Below are 17,630 nucleotides of genomic sequence, written 5' to 3'. Positions count from 1 at the left end.
GCAGCATTTACTACACAGAGCCGTAGTTCACTGACAAGATGCGCATAATAAACACAGTTTTTGCTTAAACGCAATTGCGATCAAATTTTGTGCAGCCCTGATTTCTATGTATGCGTGGTTCTATCTGTCTTTCCTCCACACACTGTTTACCATGTGAAGAGTTGAGGAGTGACAGGGAGTTGATGGCATTCCCACAGAAAACAGAGGAATAGATAAATAAAAGCAATCACCGTTTCAGCACAGAAACTGTCAGTAGAGCTTAGTGGCTATCGTCCCTCCTTGATCTGATGCTGAACTTCTAACTACAGTTCTGTGATAAATGTCCTGTAATTGGAGAGATTGTGGCAGGGTTTTTTTCTGGGGTCAGCTGAAGGACAGTAATGGGGTGTATGTTGTACGCGGAGTGGAGAACAGGTCAGGTCGTATTAGGACCCTTATTCCCTCAGGCTCTCACTGGCCAATAATGAAACATAGCACAGCAAGACTTATTGCACATTCAGACTCGAGCTCAGGGCATGGGGACGGCAGTATTTCTGCTGCTGTCTGCATTTGCTCTCCCTCTCTCTATTTGAGGACAAAGTAACTGAAGACAAAGTAACCACCAATGCAACAATGTAACCACAGATACCATGAAGGCAACATAGTTAATGTACTGTCCTGATAACGGTTTAAAATAAGTAGAAAAACAGGCCTACCATTCTTTGAAAGTAAGTTTAACTGGAACACTGAAAATAACTCGGTTTTAAATCAGCTTGAGTTTTTTCTCAATTGGCTTAAATGAGGAGCAACCTACAGTATCTATTCTAAGCTAACATCTCTTCCAGCAAGAAATATAAATATATTCTTTAGATCAATTACAAACTAATTAGGACTATGCCTCAAACAACCTGTGACAATTTAATTAGTCTATCATTTAAAAATGTGTTGTGTACCATCACAAAACTATGTAACGCAAAATATACTGTATATGTATTAGATTTAGCATTAACCCTAATTCATTACTGCATTTATTTTTTCTTCTTTTCATTTAATTTGTTTTGCTTCAGTGGGATTTTATGTATAGGCTGTAAGTAAATTGTCGGGAGTCGGGTGGGGGGCATCCTCTCCACTCATATCTGAGGTACTTCATAAGGTACCTCAGAGGGTTCTGTTTTCATGCTTGTATAATTGGACTGACCCTTGCAGTACTAAACTAATGAATGAGAGTTGTAGGTTAACAGAGAATGTGAGCAGAAAAAGGTGAAGTATGGAGGCAGACATGAGGAGGGAGAAGGGACGCTGACGCAGAACGAGGAGAAGATGCAGATCAATGAAGGGCTTGAGACTGTTCTCATTAATTAGCCAAATGAATAGGCTGTATAATAAACAGCACCTCTGAATCATCACAGTGAGGAACACACACAGACACACTGTAACATGTCCCACACACTCATATATAGGCACAGATGGAATCTGCTAACTTTTTAGCATTCCACCCATTGGATTATTTTAAACTTTATCAAATAGTGTTCCTGTAGCTCAATTGGTAGAGCACTGCGCTATCAAGTGCAAGGTTGGGGGTTTGATTCCCCGGGAGCACATGATATGTAAAAACTGATAGCCTGAATGCACTGTAAGTCGCTTTGGATAAAAGCGTCTGCTAAATGCATAAGAAAAATGTTATTCAATTTTAATTTTAATATGTTAAACGGAGCTGATATTTCTACTATCTTTTTGGAAGCTGTCATTTTAATGACATTTAAATCAGCCATATTTAAAAGGTTTAATTCATGTTGTGACTGAATTAAAACAGTAACACTTGGAACACTTCTGAATAACCATATTCTTTTAAGGTTAAGGGATCCCTTAACCCCTCACCATTCCTAAACATGACTACTACAGCGACTACCTTACACAGATACACACTGGAGCCTTTGAAAGCCACATCTATTAGCGGATCCCTAATATATCTGCTCATAGACGCCACTTTCCAATGCTCCCATGTGTATCTGTGTAAGCGCTCAGTGAAGAGTGTGAAGCGATGATCATTGTAGCCAATCGCAGACGTTTCTGTTGAACAGTGCTCAAAAAACGCTGACGGGAAATGCTTTAATCATCCCATTTTTAAAATGTAAGTACTGACTGGTACTGACCTGTTATAATGAATGTTACGTGTAGCTGTGCCTTTATTTAGTGCTGAGAAACAGATTTTTTTTTCACTTCGTTTTACCACTCTTACTCTTTTTTTCATGCTGAAGAAACAATATAATCACTAGTATCTATATTTTTATTTGAGAAGTGCTGTTGTCAAGAAAAGAAAAGAGAGCGTTTTAGACCCCACTGAATTTAATAAGAGGAGACTGAACTACTGTGAATGAATTACCCAGTTCTGCGTGGGCTTGCTTATATCCAAAATTACAATAATCATATTGTACAAGTCTAATGTCTCTCAAGTCCATTCACCATCTTCCTCTCTCTCTTCCTGATTCACACTCTCATATATGTGCCGTGCCTGCTGCTGAAGTGAGAGGTCCGTTTAGTATTGATCACAGCTTTTGTCCCTCTCTGAATCTCCCATAGCAAATATAGACTTCACCCATTCACAACTCAAAAAATGATCCCCTTTTTCCTGCTGTCTTTATCCAATGTCTCCCTTGATCAGAAAACACTCTGATTTTAAATCACACAGCATTAAAAATATGAGAAGACGCTCTCCTGCTGACAACGAGTGTGTATATCTTTGTGATGGTGATCTGGATCATCATGGTGTTGGAGCAAAAGAAGGGATCTCTGCTGGTGTTGGCACGTCTCTGTCTCTGGTTATCACTCCAATCCAGCAAAATCACAAAGAGAGCACATTCACACCCATCACACATACCGTATCGTCTGCCTCCTCTCCGTGAAGAGCGACAGAGAGAATGACAGTGATAATGACCTTTGTTGGAGCCTTTTTTCTCTGTAATTGATCTGAACACCACATTTTTCTGCTAGGACAGTTTGAAGTCCTTTTATTATGTTCAGTGCACATAGAGAGAGAGAGAGACCCATCTGACATAATGCAGTTATTTCTTCTATAATTACCTCTCTTGATAGCTTTCTTTCTGTCTTGCTTTTACAAGATTCAAAGCAGCTCTATGGTGTGAGACACAGGACTATATGTTGGCCAAGCATTAGTGATCATTAGATACATATAATAGATATCGATGACAGCAGAACCTATATCAAATACTTATATCAACATAACTTTGAATATCAAATTAACGTTGAATAGCAACATAATTTTTTCTAATGGCAATATGTTGCACCCCTTCCAGTTTTCTGAGGTTTCACACTGCTAATATTATTCACTTGGATTGCAAAATATTTGTGTTGGTTTACCATTTTCTGCCTCTTTTGTTTATAGTAGTTACATATAAACTAGCACATATTCGGCTCTGCAAAATTTTTGGATTGGTTTTGTATTGTAAGCGTTGCTCTCTTGGTAGGTTTGGACTAAATGAAGGATCTGTTTGTAACTTAGGGTTAGGCAGGTTTAGGATTCAGTGGCCTCTTCTGAAGATTTCAAAAAAAAATAATTAACCTACTGCTCAACACTAATATTTCAATAGCAGTGTTAAAGGGGTAGTTCACCCAAGAATTACAATTTGTCCATCTTCTACTCTCCATCAAAGCATCCTAGGTGACTTTCCTCTTTTAGAATAAAAGCCTTTCAATGGGGTAAGCGGGTGTTTGTTGTCAACAGTTCAGAAGACGTGAAATAAAGTGCACGCATCTGTAATAAAACATCCCTCACACGGCTCCGGGGGGTGAATAAAGGCCCCCTGTAGCGAATCCATGCAATTTTGTAAGATAAATATCCAGATTTTGAATGTAATAAACACTTTATTTCTCTCTTCTGCTGACTGTGGGGAACCAGAAAACATGCAGGTGGATGTTGTAGTTCGTCAGCGCTGCATGGTTAGTGACGAGCGCAGAGAGAGAACAAAACAAAACACTCGTCATGAATTAGAAGCACAACATCATGTATTCATATTTGGGGTGAGTTTACTAAAATCTGACGTTGGGCTGTTTTTGTATCATTTAGTCAGTCCAGGTTCTTTCCTTCCCCACTCTCTCTGCACTGGATGTCATTCTGGCTTTGAGTGGCCATATTTTCGCTCTGCTGTTTTCTGTGACATTAGCGTGATGAGATGGAAAATGCTGCTGAAGGCCTCTGGAACACTCCACTTATCTCCCTCAGAGCAGACACGTGTCGCTACACACAAATCAGTGTCTGGATCAAGCCGCCATTTTGGCTCTGTGGCTCGGCGAGCGGCTGTTCCTCTCTAACCTCTCTAATCCCTCAGGCCCAGGCAGCATCGTCACCATTTGTTCCTTTTATCGTTCTACAAGCGCCCAATCGACAGGGCAAAGAATGGTTTCTATAGCGACAGTGGACCCAAGATCATTTAACAAACGAGAGATGATCTGGGCTGTTGGGTTTAGGCTGAGAGTGTGTTTGTGTGGACACTAGAATCTGCTTTCAGTCTTTGTTTATATACTAATGAACTGTGTTGTTTTCTTTCCATCTGTTTATGAAGTATGTATTGTGGCTAGCAGGCACGTTTTTAAAGTTAGAGACAGATACACTTTTTCCCACCCACAATCCAGAGTGCTTTCCACTGGCCTGTTGTTTGTCAGATTGAAGCTATTTTCTTTTTTTTCCGTGCATGCATTAGAGTACATCCTCTACCAAAATGGTCCTACAGTTGTAGTTAGAGTAAATATGTGCCCGTACACTTGTACAGGCTGTGGGTGAGTGAGTGTGTGTAGGAGGCGAGCTACAGCTCTATTAGCTCGTCTTGTGCTCAGCTAGCTGAATTTCAATCCTCTTTGATTTTTTGGATGCTGTCGCTCATATGATCAACCTGTATGTGTTGATGTACTACACTAAACCCTCAGCTAAACAACATTATATATAAGAGCTTTTCAAACTGGGATCCAGGGATCCTCAGTGGGCCACAAAGATTTCTGAAGGACCGTGTGATGCTGAACGGCTAGAAATTCAGATCTGCCATCACAGGAATGCATTATATTAATAAATCTATCTTAAAATAGAAAACAGATATTTTAGTATATTTATTTATTTTGTGTGTGTGTACAGGTATATATGGTTTATGAGGACACAAATGTGTATTACATGGGTACTACATTGTAAACATGGTTTATGAGGACACTTCCTGGGTTCCTGTGTTTATAGGCTTAAAAAAAACCTACAAAACTGTTTTATGAAATTCAAAAATTGCTAGTAGTTTTCTGTAAGGGGTAGGTTTAGGGTTTTTATAGGGCAATAGAAAATACATTTTGAACTGTATTTTAGGTCAAATAAATGCAGCCTTAATGAGCATGAGGTTTTCCAGCCACTTCTATCAAACCCCTACATTTAATCTCTGGAAGATAAATTTTTAACGTGCTGAAAATAACGCATGTCACACTGTTTATCAATGTGCACTGGCTACCAATAGCTACTCGCATATAATACAAGGCATTGATGTTTGCCTAAAACCACCCCTTGATCTGCCCCCCTTTACCTAAATGCATTACTTCAGAGTTATGTGCCCTCTAGAAGCTTGCGTTTTGCAAGTGAACGATGAATTATTATGCCATCTGAAAGAGGCACAAAATCACTTCCACAGACTTTGTGTGTGTCTGTTAGGGGTGTTACGATACGTGTATTTGTATTGAACCGTTCGCTACGAGGCTTTCGGTTCGGTACGCACTATGTACCAAACGGTTCGTTGGACTAATTAATTATATTCGGAAAAAAAAAATTGTGAAATATAATGATATGCGTTCAACAAGGTAGCCCAATAACCCAAACGACGTAACAGGCAACGCCCATGACACCCCCGAAGAAGAAAAAAAACACCAACTTATATGTTTATGTTATTCTACTCAGTCAGGCGCTCGCTCACTCAGTACGCGCTGAAGGCTCGTTTCAAAAATGGCTAATGCGTTTAAAAGACCAGAAATAGAAAATCCTCCAATAACCAACAGGTCTGGTGTTTGGGTGCAATCGATCGGGGCATCCAAACAAACACTGAAATCAAAATGGACTAGTACTGTACTGTGTCGAAATTTCCTGAGCAATACGATACAATTAACAGGCCTGCACGTTATTAGATAGAAGAACTGTTATAAATAGAACATATGCACGGGCAGTTTTTAAAACTCCACCTACTTTGCTCTTGGCATAGTGCAGCGCAAATCGCGTTGTATCTGAAGGCAACGCTGAGCCCAGGGTCCAGCGCCGCGCATACCGCGTCCTGTGTGAAAGACCCTTTAGCCATTTTGCAACAAGCTTTCAGCGCGTACTGAGTGAGCGAGCGCCTTACTCTGTAGTGGAAAACGCAGGTTTTAAGAACATGCTTAATGTAATTGAGCCCCGTTACAATATTCCTTCACGAGTCCATTTCAGCCAGACCGTAATTCCTGCTTTGTTCCAAAAAACACAAGCCCTATAGAGAACCAATTGAGTAAAAACACACTCAATATAAAGAGTTATAGAGTTCCATATAAAAAGTTACATCTTTGTATTTGTTCATAACTACTACAACAATATAACATTATATAACAATATAACTACTACATAATATAATATTTTTATAAGGAGCTGTTTTTGTTTTGTACAGTATGCTGCTAAGAAAACACCATAGAAGATGGGTAAAGAATAGGTCCATCTTTGTTCAATGTAAAAAAATATATATATTGTTAGTTTTAATAAATAAAACATTTTTTAAAAGTCAAGGAAATTTATCTGCCAATTTTTTCTTTTTGCTGTATCTAAAACGTACCGAACCGAACCGTGACAGCAGTGAATCGTATCGAACCGAACTGTGAATTTTGTGAACCGTTACACCCCTAGTGTCTGTATATATAAATATATGCATTAGGCTAACCAAACTTGTCATTTTCACTTACATATTATTGCTCTTTAGTTACTTTTGATTGCTTCTGTTGTCCTCATTTGTAAGTCACTTTGGATAAAAGCATCTGCTAAGTGTCTAAATGTAAATGTAAAATCTGACTGACTGCAAAACACAAACATGTTCTGTTCTGCAAATGATAATATAAGATATAGATTGAAATACTAACATTGTGTACTTCACTACTAAAGCAAGACTATTAAAAAGATCATTCTTGTTTTATTTTATATTATCTAGGAATCTGTTCCTGGTCAGTGAGACTCACTCTATATTTTCCATCAGTCCATCTAATTGATCCTCAGCCTCGAGCAGAATTCCAGTACTGCTATTATGTGCCAAAGGGAAGTTATTAGGAGACCTGTGTTCCGTCTCTTCCTCTCTTCTCTCTGATGCATAATGGGGAATCAGCTTATACACATCTAATTGTTCTTCTCTTTAATGGCATCATTAAGTCAGACACATGACACATGAGCAATGGACTGACCTTTCCCTGGTTGGGTCTCTGTGTGAACTTGCTTCAGCACGACACAAATAAAGCACTCCGTCAGTTAGTTCAAATTTAGTGCAAGGGTCCTTGGTCCAGAATCATTAAAAAATACATCTCAGAAAGCAATTTGCTGATTGTACTTTATTTTTGTGCTTTTTTACAGTTTGGATTAAAAAAACAGAGGGAAAAGCACGTGTGCTTAAAAGAAAGCTTTTGTTCTGTTTAGGTCTGTGTTAAGGTCTGCACTCTTATTACTGTGTGTCAGATTTGCTCAGTGCTTTCACAGTCCTTGTTTTGTAAAAAGTCTCTCTTCAGAGAAAGCCCATGGTCACTGTAGCCAAGGTCAATATTTTTTTCATTTTACTTTAAAGGGATAGTACACTAATAAAAGAAAGAGCTCTAATTATTTAATTGTTCCCATGATGTTTTTTTAAAACCTGTATGCTGTTATTTCCACAAAACATTACATTTTAAGCTCCCTTTGTTCTGTTCAACAGCAGTTTATAGTGAAATCATTCTGTTGATCGACCTGATTCATTAATCAAACTTACCCAATTCACAAATTCTGCTTCAACTCTGACTTAAATGCTCTGGTCTCAACAGTTCATCTCACTTATTGGTAAATAATGACTTATTAATTTATACTGAAAGAATAATACACTACTGTTCAGACATTTGGGGTCAGTCAAATTTTTTTGATGTTTTTTAAATAAGTCTCTAATGCTCACCAAAGCTGTATTATTATTTTTATATTTTATATATATATATATATATATATATATATATATATATATATATATATATATATATATATATATATATATATATATATATATATATATATATATATATAAAATCATTGTTTATTATTTATTATCTTTTAGTATGTAATTTATTCCTGTCTGACACTTTCAGGTGCAGAATAAGTTTTTCATAAGTGACACATACTTTCATGAACAGTGTTTTGGTGACCATTGATTATTTTATTAAAAGAGAGAGAAAGAGAGAGAGAAATTCAAAATATCATCTTTTGTGTTCCACAGAAGAATAAAGTCATACAGGTTTGAATCGACATGAGGGTCATGACAGAATTCCATTTTTTGGTTACCTGACCATTTTAAAGCAAATTTAGCATGTAAAATGTTATGCAGTATTCTGCAGTAGTTTGTTGGTGTTGATTTAAAGCCCTTCATATGCTGAGATCTCTTATTATAAGCAGCCTTATTTTCGGATGACACTAATGGCAGCTATTTCTTCGGTTTTCTCCTCTTTCATCTTCTCCTCCCCCTCTCTTACCTGTTCATGTTACCGTTTCCTCCCCCTCACACTCGGCTGTTCTCTTTCACCTCTCACTCCTCCATCCTCACTTCATTCCTCTATGATCCCACCTCACGTCCTCCCTCCCTCTCTCTCTCTCTCTCTCTCTCTTCCTGCAGCGGGACAGCTCAGCCAGTCGGCTCATCTCGCGCTCCAGCTGCCCTACACCGTGCTCGGTCTGGGGCGCAGCGCCAACTTCCTGGATCACCTGTTTGTGGGCATCCCCCAGCCCCCTGGAGGGAAGGTAACAGACACACCTACTCAAACATGCCCACATTCACTCGCCATATGGAGGGAGGAGGGAGGAATCATGGGTAGAAAGGCCCCGGGAGAGGGAGAGCATGCAGATGGCCTGGTTTACTTTTACCTGCTCTTTTTCTGTGTTTAGAAGGGAAACATTGAGTCTGATGTACTGTATATATAGTATGTCAGACACAATGTTTCCTATGTAGGAATATATATATATGAATATATATATATATAATTCCTTGTTTGTAGACGATTATAGAGCTATATCGCCAAGACTTACATCTCTCAATCCTCTCCACGTTTTCAAATTTTCATGGTGTTTTCTTTTTGATATCATCGTCCCTGTCTGGTTTTATCTGAAGAACTGTGATTTGAAATCTCTCTTCCTCTAGAATTCCCCCAGTGCTGCTCATTTAAATTTAAGACATCAGCTTCCTCTGCTGTGAGTGAGCTAAACAGAGGTCTTTATCAAACAGTGATTAGAATTGCAGATTTTGATTTACCAACACACACTCACACATGAATACATGCACATGCATACACACATGAGCGAGCCTTGCGTAAAGCAATTTGCCATCTTGTGTTTTTAATAGCGCTGCCGTCCATTTAACACATCCATTTAGTACTGTTTATTTTTTGTTGCACAAAAAAGGCACATTTAATCATGCCTTCTGACCCATATGCTACTACAGCCAAAACGGCTCACCAAACTGCTCTTACTGAGAATTGTTCACACAGTTTGCATTGACAAGCATCGTCATGAAGCACACGGCAGAATAAAATCGAACACAGGAGTCTTGAGGCACGCTTTTTTAAAAGTTAAACTGCTTTTAACTTAACAAGGTATCTTTATAATGCAGCACTTATGATGCAAGACATTGAAAAAAACAAGACACAACACAACAGCTGAAAGATGTTCATCTAGCATTTGGACATAGTGTGATGCTTTTTAGGTGCTTTTTGTTCAATTTTTACTTTTCTGCTACACTAATCATCTTCTTTTGGAAGGCTTTTTTTTTCTCCGCAAATATTGGTTTATGTGATTGCATATTCATTTCATTACATTTATTTATGACCCAGAGTAGTTTTTTTGTATCCTAGTACGAACACTGAAGGGAATGAAAGAGGTAGAGTTTGCCAGAGAATTGCCTCAACAAGGCTCTGCATACATTGATGTTTTTTTCTGACACAGATGAATGTTTCTAAACGGCATACCCTATAGTTCCTGCTGACTCTCAGAGCTTGTGTGCAGAAGGGAAACGGCTCAGCCTTCTCTGTCGTTTTCATATTTTCTAATCTCTCAACAACCTTGACAGAAGAACCTTGTGGAAAAAACACATTGCTCAACATTGCACAACACAGAATCAGAGCTTCATCTTATTATACGCTGAACTTGACATATGTGGGTGATGCTTGGGTAACAGTGTCCTTGTTACTCGTTACATGTACTAATCACAGTCAATTATGCATAACTAATCCTAACCCTAGAGTAAGTACATGTTGTTGAGTAATGTTACTCAGTACTTATTTGTGTATTGACACTGTAACAAGGAAACCATAAAATAAACCAAAAGTAGCTTGAAGTGATTCGTTTTTTGCATCAAACAACAACACAAGCAATAAAATGTTTTTCTCACATATTAAATGATTGCACTTAGATTACAGTATATCATCTCATATCTTTAAATTTGAAATATCTTCCTTCTGTATTAAAAAAGAAAAAAGGTCTCACTGTTGCATAATCGTAAGGCCAGGACCTGTGGGTTAGCATAACTCTTAAATGTGTGGGCTTGAGCTGCCCTCCCTCTTTAATGCTCAGAGCAGCAGTAGAGGCTCTTTGGCTGTAACAAATCTTTGTCTTTCAGTCAGTGCCCAGTTGTCCTACGCAGTGAGCAGAGGCTCGATTCCCTACAGGAAGACCGAAAACCACCCCATCCGTTTCATTTGCAAGCCTCATCCATACTCACTAAAGACACATGCTAAAAATATCTCATTCAGACCCACACTCTTCCTCAGCTGTGCGCTTTCACGTGAATACTGTAATGTAGAGTTATGATAAATGTGTTGTCGGAAATTAAAATCTGTCCCCCTGAAGGATTCCCTCAGAAAGACAGATTTAACGTTTGCTACTAATTGCTGTCGAGAAACAAGTTGAAGAGGGAAAATTACCTTTGTAATTGATAGAGGTGTAGTGTCTTCATAATACATTAAGGCTTCAAGAGACTTCCCTTCCTCTAATTAACTTTTTTTGTAAATAGCTGGGGGAATAGATGACTATTGATGCTGCTTCATGTTTGGAGGCTTATTATCTGCACAATGCACTAAAAATGATCCCGTTTTCTCCTACTGAAAGACTCGCGACTTCAAGATGAACGGAAAAGGATGTTTTCATTGCTGCCATGTTAGTTTTTTTTTTTTTTTTGTTCTGTTGGTGCTTAATTTTCATTAGTATCTCTCTGAGAGTGGAGTAAATGTTTAACAAATTAGCAGTCTATTGGCCTGATGGAGTATTTGAAGTGAACATCATACTATATGGAGTCACATCGGGTTAGCAGCTGAAGGATTTCATTGGGTTCTAGCCAGTTTGAGGTAACGGAGTTGAACTTCACAGAGATTTTGTGTAGCATTGATCACCTGCCTGCAAATGGCTTCCTACCTACTCATCTGACGCTGGATTCTCTGATTGGACTTCAGTAACAGCACTGAAACTTCACTTCATGTTGACAGTTTCAGCACCTGAAGTGTGGCTCTCCCTCTGGCTTGCAAAAGTTTAGTTAAACAGTGTAAATGCGTGCCAAATTGGGCGACGGGAGATGTTGGAATGGTGTATCAGCTGTTATGCGTTTAATGATGACTGAAGACGGATGTGTTAAACATGCCCTCTTCTCCGTTAAGACCCCCCACTTCAGTAATGTCCAATTATACAATAATACAATCTCCTGCAGATCCCCCCGTCTTCCACAGAGGCGCATCAGCTCTAGTGCATGTTTGCCAAAGGACAGCTGCAGAAATTGAATGTGCTGTAATTTCCATGATGGTAATGGTACTAATATTCTCTGCGTTCATTCTCTCTCTTCCATCTATCATTCTCTTTCTCCTGCAGGACCTGAGGAAGCAGGAGTGGACCGCTATCATTCCTAACTCCCAGCTCATCGTTATACCATATCCACAGAATGACCCTCGCAGGTACACACACACACACACACACACACATACACAGGTTGGACTTTTCGTAGACATAATGATTTTTATACTGTACAGACTTTACATTCTATCCTCTAACTGTAAAAGTCTTACAGAAAACACTGTGATTTTAGTGCATTTGTCACTAGCCTTAATCAAGACCGTGAGAAGGTATTTCCTCAGGCATTAATATTTCATGTGTTAACCAGCACAGCTAAAATGTATCTTAATGAAGCTGTCTGCCAATCTATATCATAAATATTTGAGCAGATCACTTGATTTCCCACTATTCCCCACAGACTCCACTTGGGCTCCTTTTTGCTTTCAAACTATTCGTAATGATAAACAGAGCATCTCTCGTTCTATTCTCTCCAGTAAGTGGTGAGCTCTCGCTTGCTCTCCGTCTGTTATTTAAAGCGGCTCATCTTGATGTCCTGATGTTTCAGCTTGTCAGAATGCACCAGGTCTGATTATATTTAGGTTTAAGATTTTAGGTTTTGATGATCTACACAGGTATCACTGAGTGTAATGTCTTTATGTGCTCTCTCACATTTGAGTGTTGTTTAAAGTTTTTACTGCACTTAAAGCTGGTGCTCTGAAAAGTGTTCCTTTGTCTTTCTGTCCGTCTTTGCAGCTGGAGTGCAAAGCTCTACCTTACCCCCAGTAATATCGTCTTATTGACGGCGATAGCACTGATTGGCGTGTGCGTCTTTATTCTCGTCATCATCGGGATTCTGCACTGGCAGGAAAAGGTGAGAGCGAACATCTCATCCTTTTATTTTCAGCCTCTCTCACTCATTTTTTGCTTTCTCCGATCTGAGCATGATTGTAAAACTCTCACTTAAACGTTCCTGGTTTCTTCTATGAATCTGCTTGAAACACTCCAGCATCTGTCTTTCCTTCTGCAGCAAAGGATTGTTGGTCTTTGGTCTGCACGTGTGTGGGGTGTGTCTGTGTGTGTGTGGCCCTACCCTCCGGCTCTCTCCGAGTGTGCTCCACACACACAGCTATGCTCCTAATTGCTCTGTTCTGTCCTTTCAGCATATCAAATCTGTTCCTTATTATCCCACACAACATGTCCTCCAGGGTGTTATGTGTTTTGTGCACGTGAATGCGGGAGTTTTTGTCTTTGTGTGTGGGAAGGTGATTGTTTTGTTTCTTTGGACACTATCTGTACCTCTGAATGTGTGAATATATTCCTTTTAAACACTCAGGATGGGACATAACAGTTGTCATGGGTCATAACTTGCTGTCACAACAACTGATTTGTGAGGTTGATGAGTTTATCTAAAATGTAATTGCCATGCTGCACTGGGCTTTTAGCTTTTATGCCGTTTGCATGGTGTTAACCCTTTCAGAAAAGTTACAGCCGTACACATTCAGCCTTTTAAAATAGTCCAACTTTTAAAGACCAATGCATTCTGTTTTAATCCGTTTTTAAGTGTTTTTTAGCGCAGGAACATCTTATGTAATAGTTCCCAAGACACACGTTCGGGTAAACGAGAAACCATCTTTCCTTAAGACCAATTAGCCGACTGGTCATTCAGTTTAGAGTTGGTTTATAAATAGCTCTAGAATTTCCCTGGTTTAGCCTAGTCAAGCTGGTGTTCAGCGCTTTTCAGTACGGGTTTCCCAGAATGACCACCAGAAAACTGCCAAATCACCTCTAAAACAATTGACTTTTTTAATGTTTTGATGGCGGAGTAACCTCTTAAAAAGTTGGTTCTGATTGGATTTCTCACATATATTTATGTTTTTTTTTTTATTATGAAGGGGTCAATATGATGCTACATGGACTTTTACAAGTTGTTTGATCTGAAATGTGTGTTAGCAGTGTGTGTACACAACCACCCTATAATGATAAAAAAAATCTATCTCCTTAAATATTTTCTCCTTTCTCAAATCGAGCTGATCTTAGATGTCTGTCTTTGTGACATCACAGACAGGCCCCTCCCATGATAGTTTGATTGACAGTAGCGTTTCAGCACAGACTGGACCGCCCTGAGTGAGCCATCATCAGTCCACCATCGTTTCACCGCCAGAGCAGAAGTAGACAAGAGTGGTTCCTAAGCGATCAAGTTGTTTTGTTGTTGGATGTAATAATGAACATCGTCGTCATTAGACGCAGTGGATTTTGTTTGTTTCTGAAGGGAATGCACCCCAGATCTAACTAAATGCATCTATGTTCGCTCAAACAATTCTTGATCCAGCTCCACCAGCAGAAGAAAGGAGTAGAAGGTTTTTTGATGAATATTTGAAAATTGCCTTTCCTAATAATGTGCTAATTAGCAAGTTTCACGATGAACGCGGCTAAAAGTAAACAGTCTCTCAGTGAGTGGCTGGGTCAGTAGAGCTCATTAACATTTAAAGGGAAATGCTACAAAAGTTCTTGCTCTGAAAAGAGCTGTTTTTGACAGGGTAAAAAAGGTGTTGTTTTAGACTACCATTGAGAACTAGATCTGCAAATGTATACTAAGTGATACTACACTGGCAGTGGATGCATGCTAGGAAGAAAATTAAAAACAGAAGTAAGTAGGCTTGCAAATATTTGTTCAATAGCAACATTTTTTCATTATTTTGACTCTGTCCTATGCACCTGACCGCCACCACCCAGGTGTATGCAGAGTGTTGGGACACCTGTTTTGTCTTTCTATTCTTTCAAGAATGCCCATTTGTGTTCATGTATTCAAAGGCGTTATGGAGGTCCTGGTGGTGCATTGAGTGTGCATGTGTGTGAGGAGTGAAGAGCTGTTCTAGTGCTGGCATCCTCTCAAAGCCATCTGCTGTGGGTGCCTGATTATGCGCGCTGAAAACCATAATTGCTCTCTGCTCAGGGAAGCGCTTCCCACTACACAACCTTCATTGGAGTTGACACTGCATTAAAATAACATGCTGGCTCCATATCTCTCTTCCTCAGCCCTGCAATTATATATTTGACAAAAAGGAAGAGAAAGGCTGAAGGAAGGCCTAGAGAGGGAGTATTTTGTCTCTTTGTCTCGTCTTGATGACTGCTTGATGGAGCATGGGCTTTCCTGATGCACATGTTCAGGTGACGATTAGCATTCAGCTATTAAAAGGTCAGGAAGCGGCCCGTTCTCCTCCGCCTGTCTGAGAGACGCTGTGAGCTGTGTAGGCTGCAGGTGGTCTGTTATCGCATGTTGTTACATTACCAGACTGTTACACATTATCGCTCGCGTTTCTGCAACTCTCTCCATTTATTGCAGCTCCTCGCAATCCAAAATAGCACAACTCCCCAAACATGTTCTTCTTCTGGTCACAGAGCTGCATTTGTGGAAATGTTTTTGCATTCAATTTCAGGATGAGAATGAGCGTATGCCATTGCGAAGCAGTGGAAATGTCAGTCATGTTGTGCAGATTGACTTCTACACTCATGTGACCCCTCATAAAAATGCATGTTCTCTTCGGACAAGGCTTAAAAGATAAGATATACAAAGCTTTTTTCTCTCTCTGTCTCTTTGCCTGTGCCCTCCATCTTCATTGGCCCCCATGACAGCTTGTAATTGAAGTGGCTTTAGTAGATAAGAGAGGGCAACCTATAGTGCCTGTGAAAATAGCATTTGAAGAGGACTCCGCTCCATTTCTGCGGACCGTTCCAATTGCATCCCAGTGGAAGGGGCCAACGTTAGAGGAAGATAAGAAACAGTATTTCCCTTTTGCCTCCGGCTCCTCTCTTCATCCTGCTCAATGTCACGGGAAAGACACAAATAGAGTTCTGAGGTGTTCTGTATCATTTGCATGTCTGCGTGGGGCAGGAACATGCCTGGTCTTCCCCTGCATGTAGACATCCTCACTTAAAGAAATACATGAAGAAATTTGTTAAGACATAACAACGGAATATGGTTTTCTTTTTTTTACAACATTGTCTTAATGACTCAAAGTAAATTAAAGTAATATATAAAAAAACATACAGTTGCACCATGTTTTTATTTTATTAATTGGTTGATATTTGGGTATTGAATTATGCTTTATAATACAAAAAAAAAACATACATCAGTTGTTTATCAGTTAATTAAAATGAAATAAGCATTGACTTTTTAATATCGCCCAGAATATTACATTTGCAACTTAAAACATATTTTCATGAAAACATTTATTTGGACATGCATCTTTTGAAACTATTTATCAAATCAGACCGGGATTTGGTTCAGTCCGTCAGTTTTTTGGATGAAAGCACAAAAGATTATGAGCTTGCTACTGAATGTAAGAAAAGGGTGGGTTTATGTGGATGAAATCCGGCAGATTCATTTATGATAAAAATTAGAAGGATTATATACGAGGGCAAAACAGGCACCATAATTTATTCAGATAAGTAATGTAATATTTATTGAATTGTAAAAGGAGAACATGATTTTGAGATGGAAAGGTCTTTATATAATTTCCTCACAGGCAACATGACTGCGTCTAATCCTCCTCCACGCGGGAGACTGCGGATGTGTGTGGGTCATGTGACTGTCAGCCTGTCAGTACATGGATGCTGTACTATATGTTGCCTACGGCTCCATCAATACCTGTTTTTATGTACATATATATTTTCAAGCATCTCAGTGCCTTGTGGTGTGCTTGTTGGAGAGCACACGTCAAACCGTGTGTGTGGCGGAGGAATGCAAGTTACATTTCTGCAACAAAAACACAATACAGAAGTGTCTGATGGGAAAAAAAAAACTGTGAACTTTCCACTGGTACTGTGCCTGTGTTAAAAACCATGTGAAGTTGCATCATTAAATTGCTGGCGGCTGATCTGACAGAGACTATTACTATTACTTATATATGATATGGTAACCTACAACTGCAAGTCTTGCTATTTAGAAATCCTGAGCCTGAAGGAGCGTACAGGCTATTCTTATCACTGACTATGTAATTAAGTCGAGCACTCATGACAGAGTAATCAATGAATCTGTGACTGGCCTATGACTCAGTGAACACTCTTAAATGAACCTGAAATGAGGATGAAACCGTATGTATGTATCTCACATCTTCATTTGTTGATGTTGATGTTGATTTGACTCGGCACCGTATCATGTGGAAAAATCCCAAATATAGTGGTATATCTTGTGGATAGATCTCATCTGGATGCTCCTGTGCAGATAGCGTAGGGCTTGACAGCACTCAGTCAAAGCCTCAGGCTCCTTTTGCATGGTCTGTGAGATATAAAGTCCTTTTGAAAAGGAAAATAATCCCTTCTTGTATTTGTCTGGCACATTGCTTTTTTTTCTTAAACTGATTTGCCATTTTGCTTATGACCGACGTGCTTTCCACAGTTACTGGGTGGAAGACGACACACCTAAAGCTAAAAATACATCCAAGTGACCCTTATAGAACAGGAGAGCCAATTCACAAGTGTTTCACAGAGGGTCCCAGTGCGTGAGTCACTCATACTAGATGAGAATAGACATCGTTTTTGCCATCACCGAGACAGGATAATCACTGAG

At 39.3% G+C, this 17,630-nt stretch overlaps 1 protein-coding gene across 3 annotated transcripts in view; it reads left to right on the top strand.

The window, feature by feature from the left end:
- LOC113051694 (T-cell immunomodulatory protein-like) overlaps positions 1–17,630 on the top strand; it is a 130,689-nt gene that overhangs the window by 111,448 nt on the left and 1,611 nt on the right. For all 3 annotated transcript variants that reach the window (XM_026215654.1, XM_026215653.1, XM_026215652.1), the window contains exons 15-17: positions 8,868–8,992; positions 12,101–12,183; positions 12,815–12,932. In XM_026215654.1, the coding sequence (XP_026071439.1) occupies positions 8,868–8,992; positions 12,101–12,183; positions 12,815–12,932 (326 nt within the window). The remainder of the gene's footprint in view (positions 1–8,867; positions 8,993–12,100; positions 12,184–12,814; positions 12,933–17,630) is intronic.

The sequence above is a fragment of the Carassius auratus genome, chromosome 32 (genome assembly GCF_003368295.1).
Source record: "Carassius auratus strain Wakin chromosome 32, ASM336829v1, whole genome shotgun sequence".
NCBI classification, from domain to species: Eukaryota; Metazoa; Chordata; class Actinopteri; order Cypriniformes; family Cyprinidae; genus Carassius; species Carassius auratus.
Note: the sequence above shows the minus strand (reverse complement) of the source record. Positions and strands in the feature narration are given on the sequence as shown.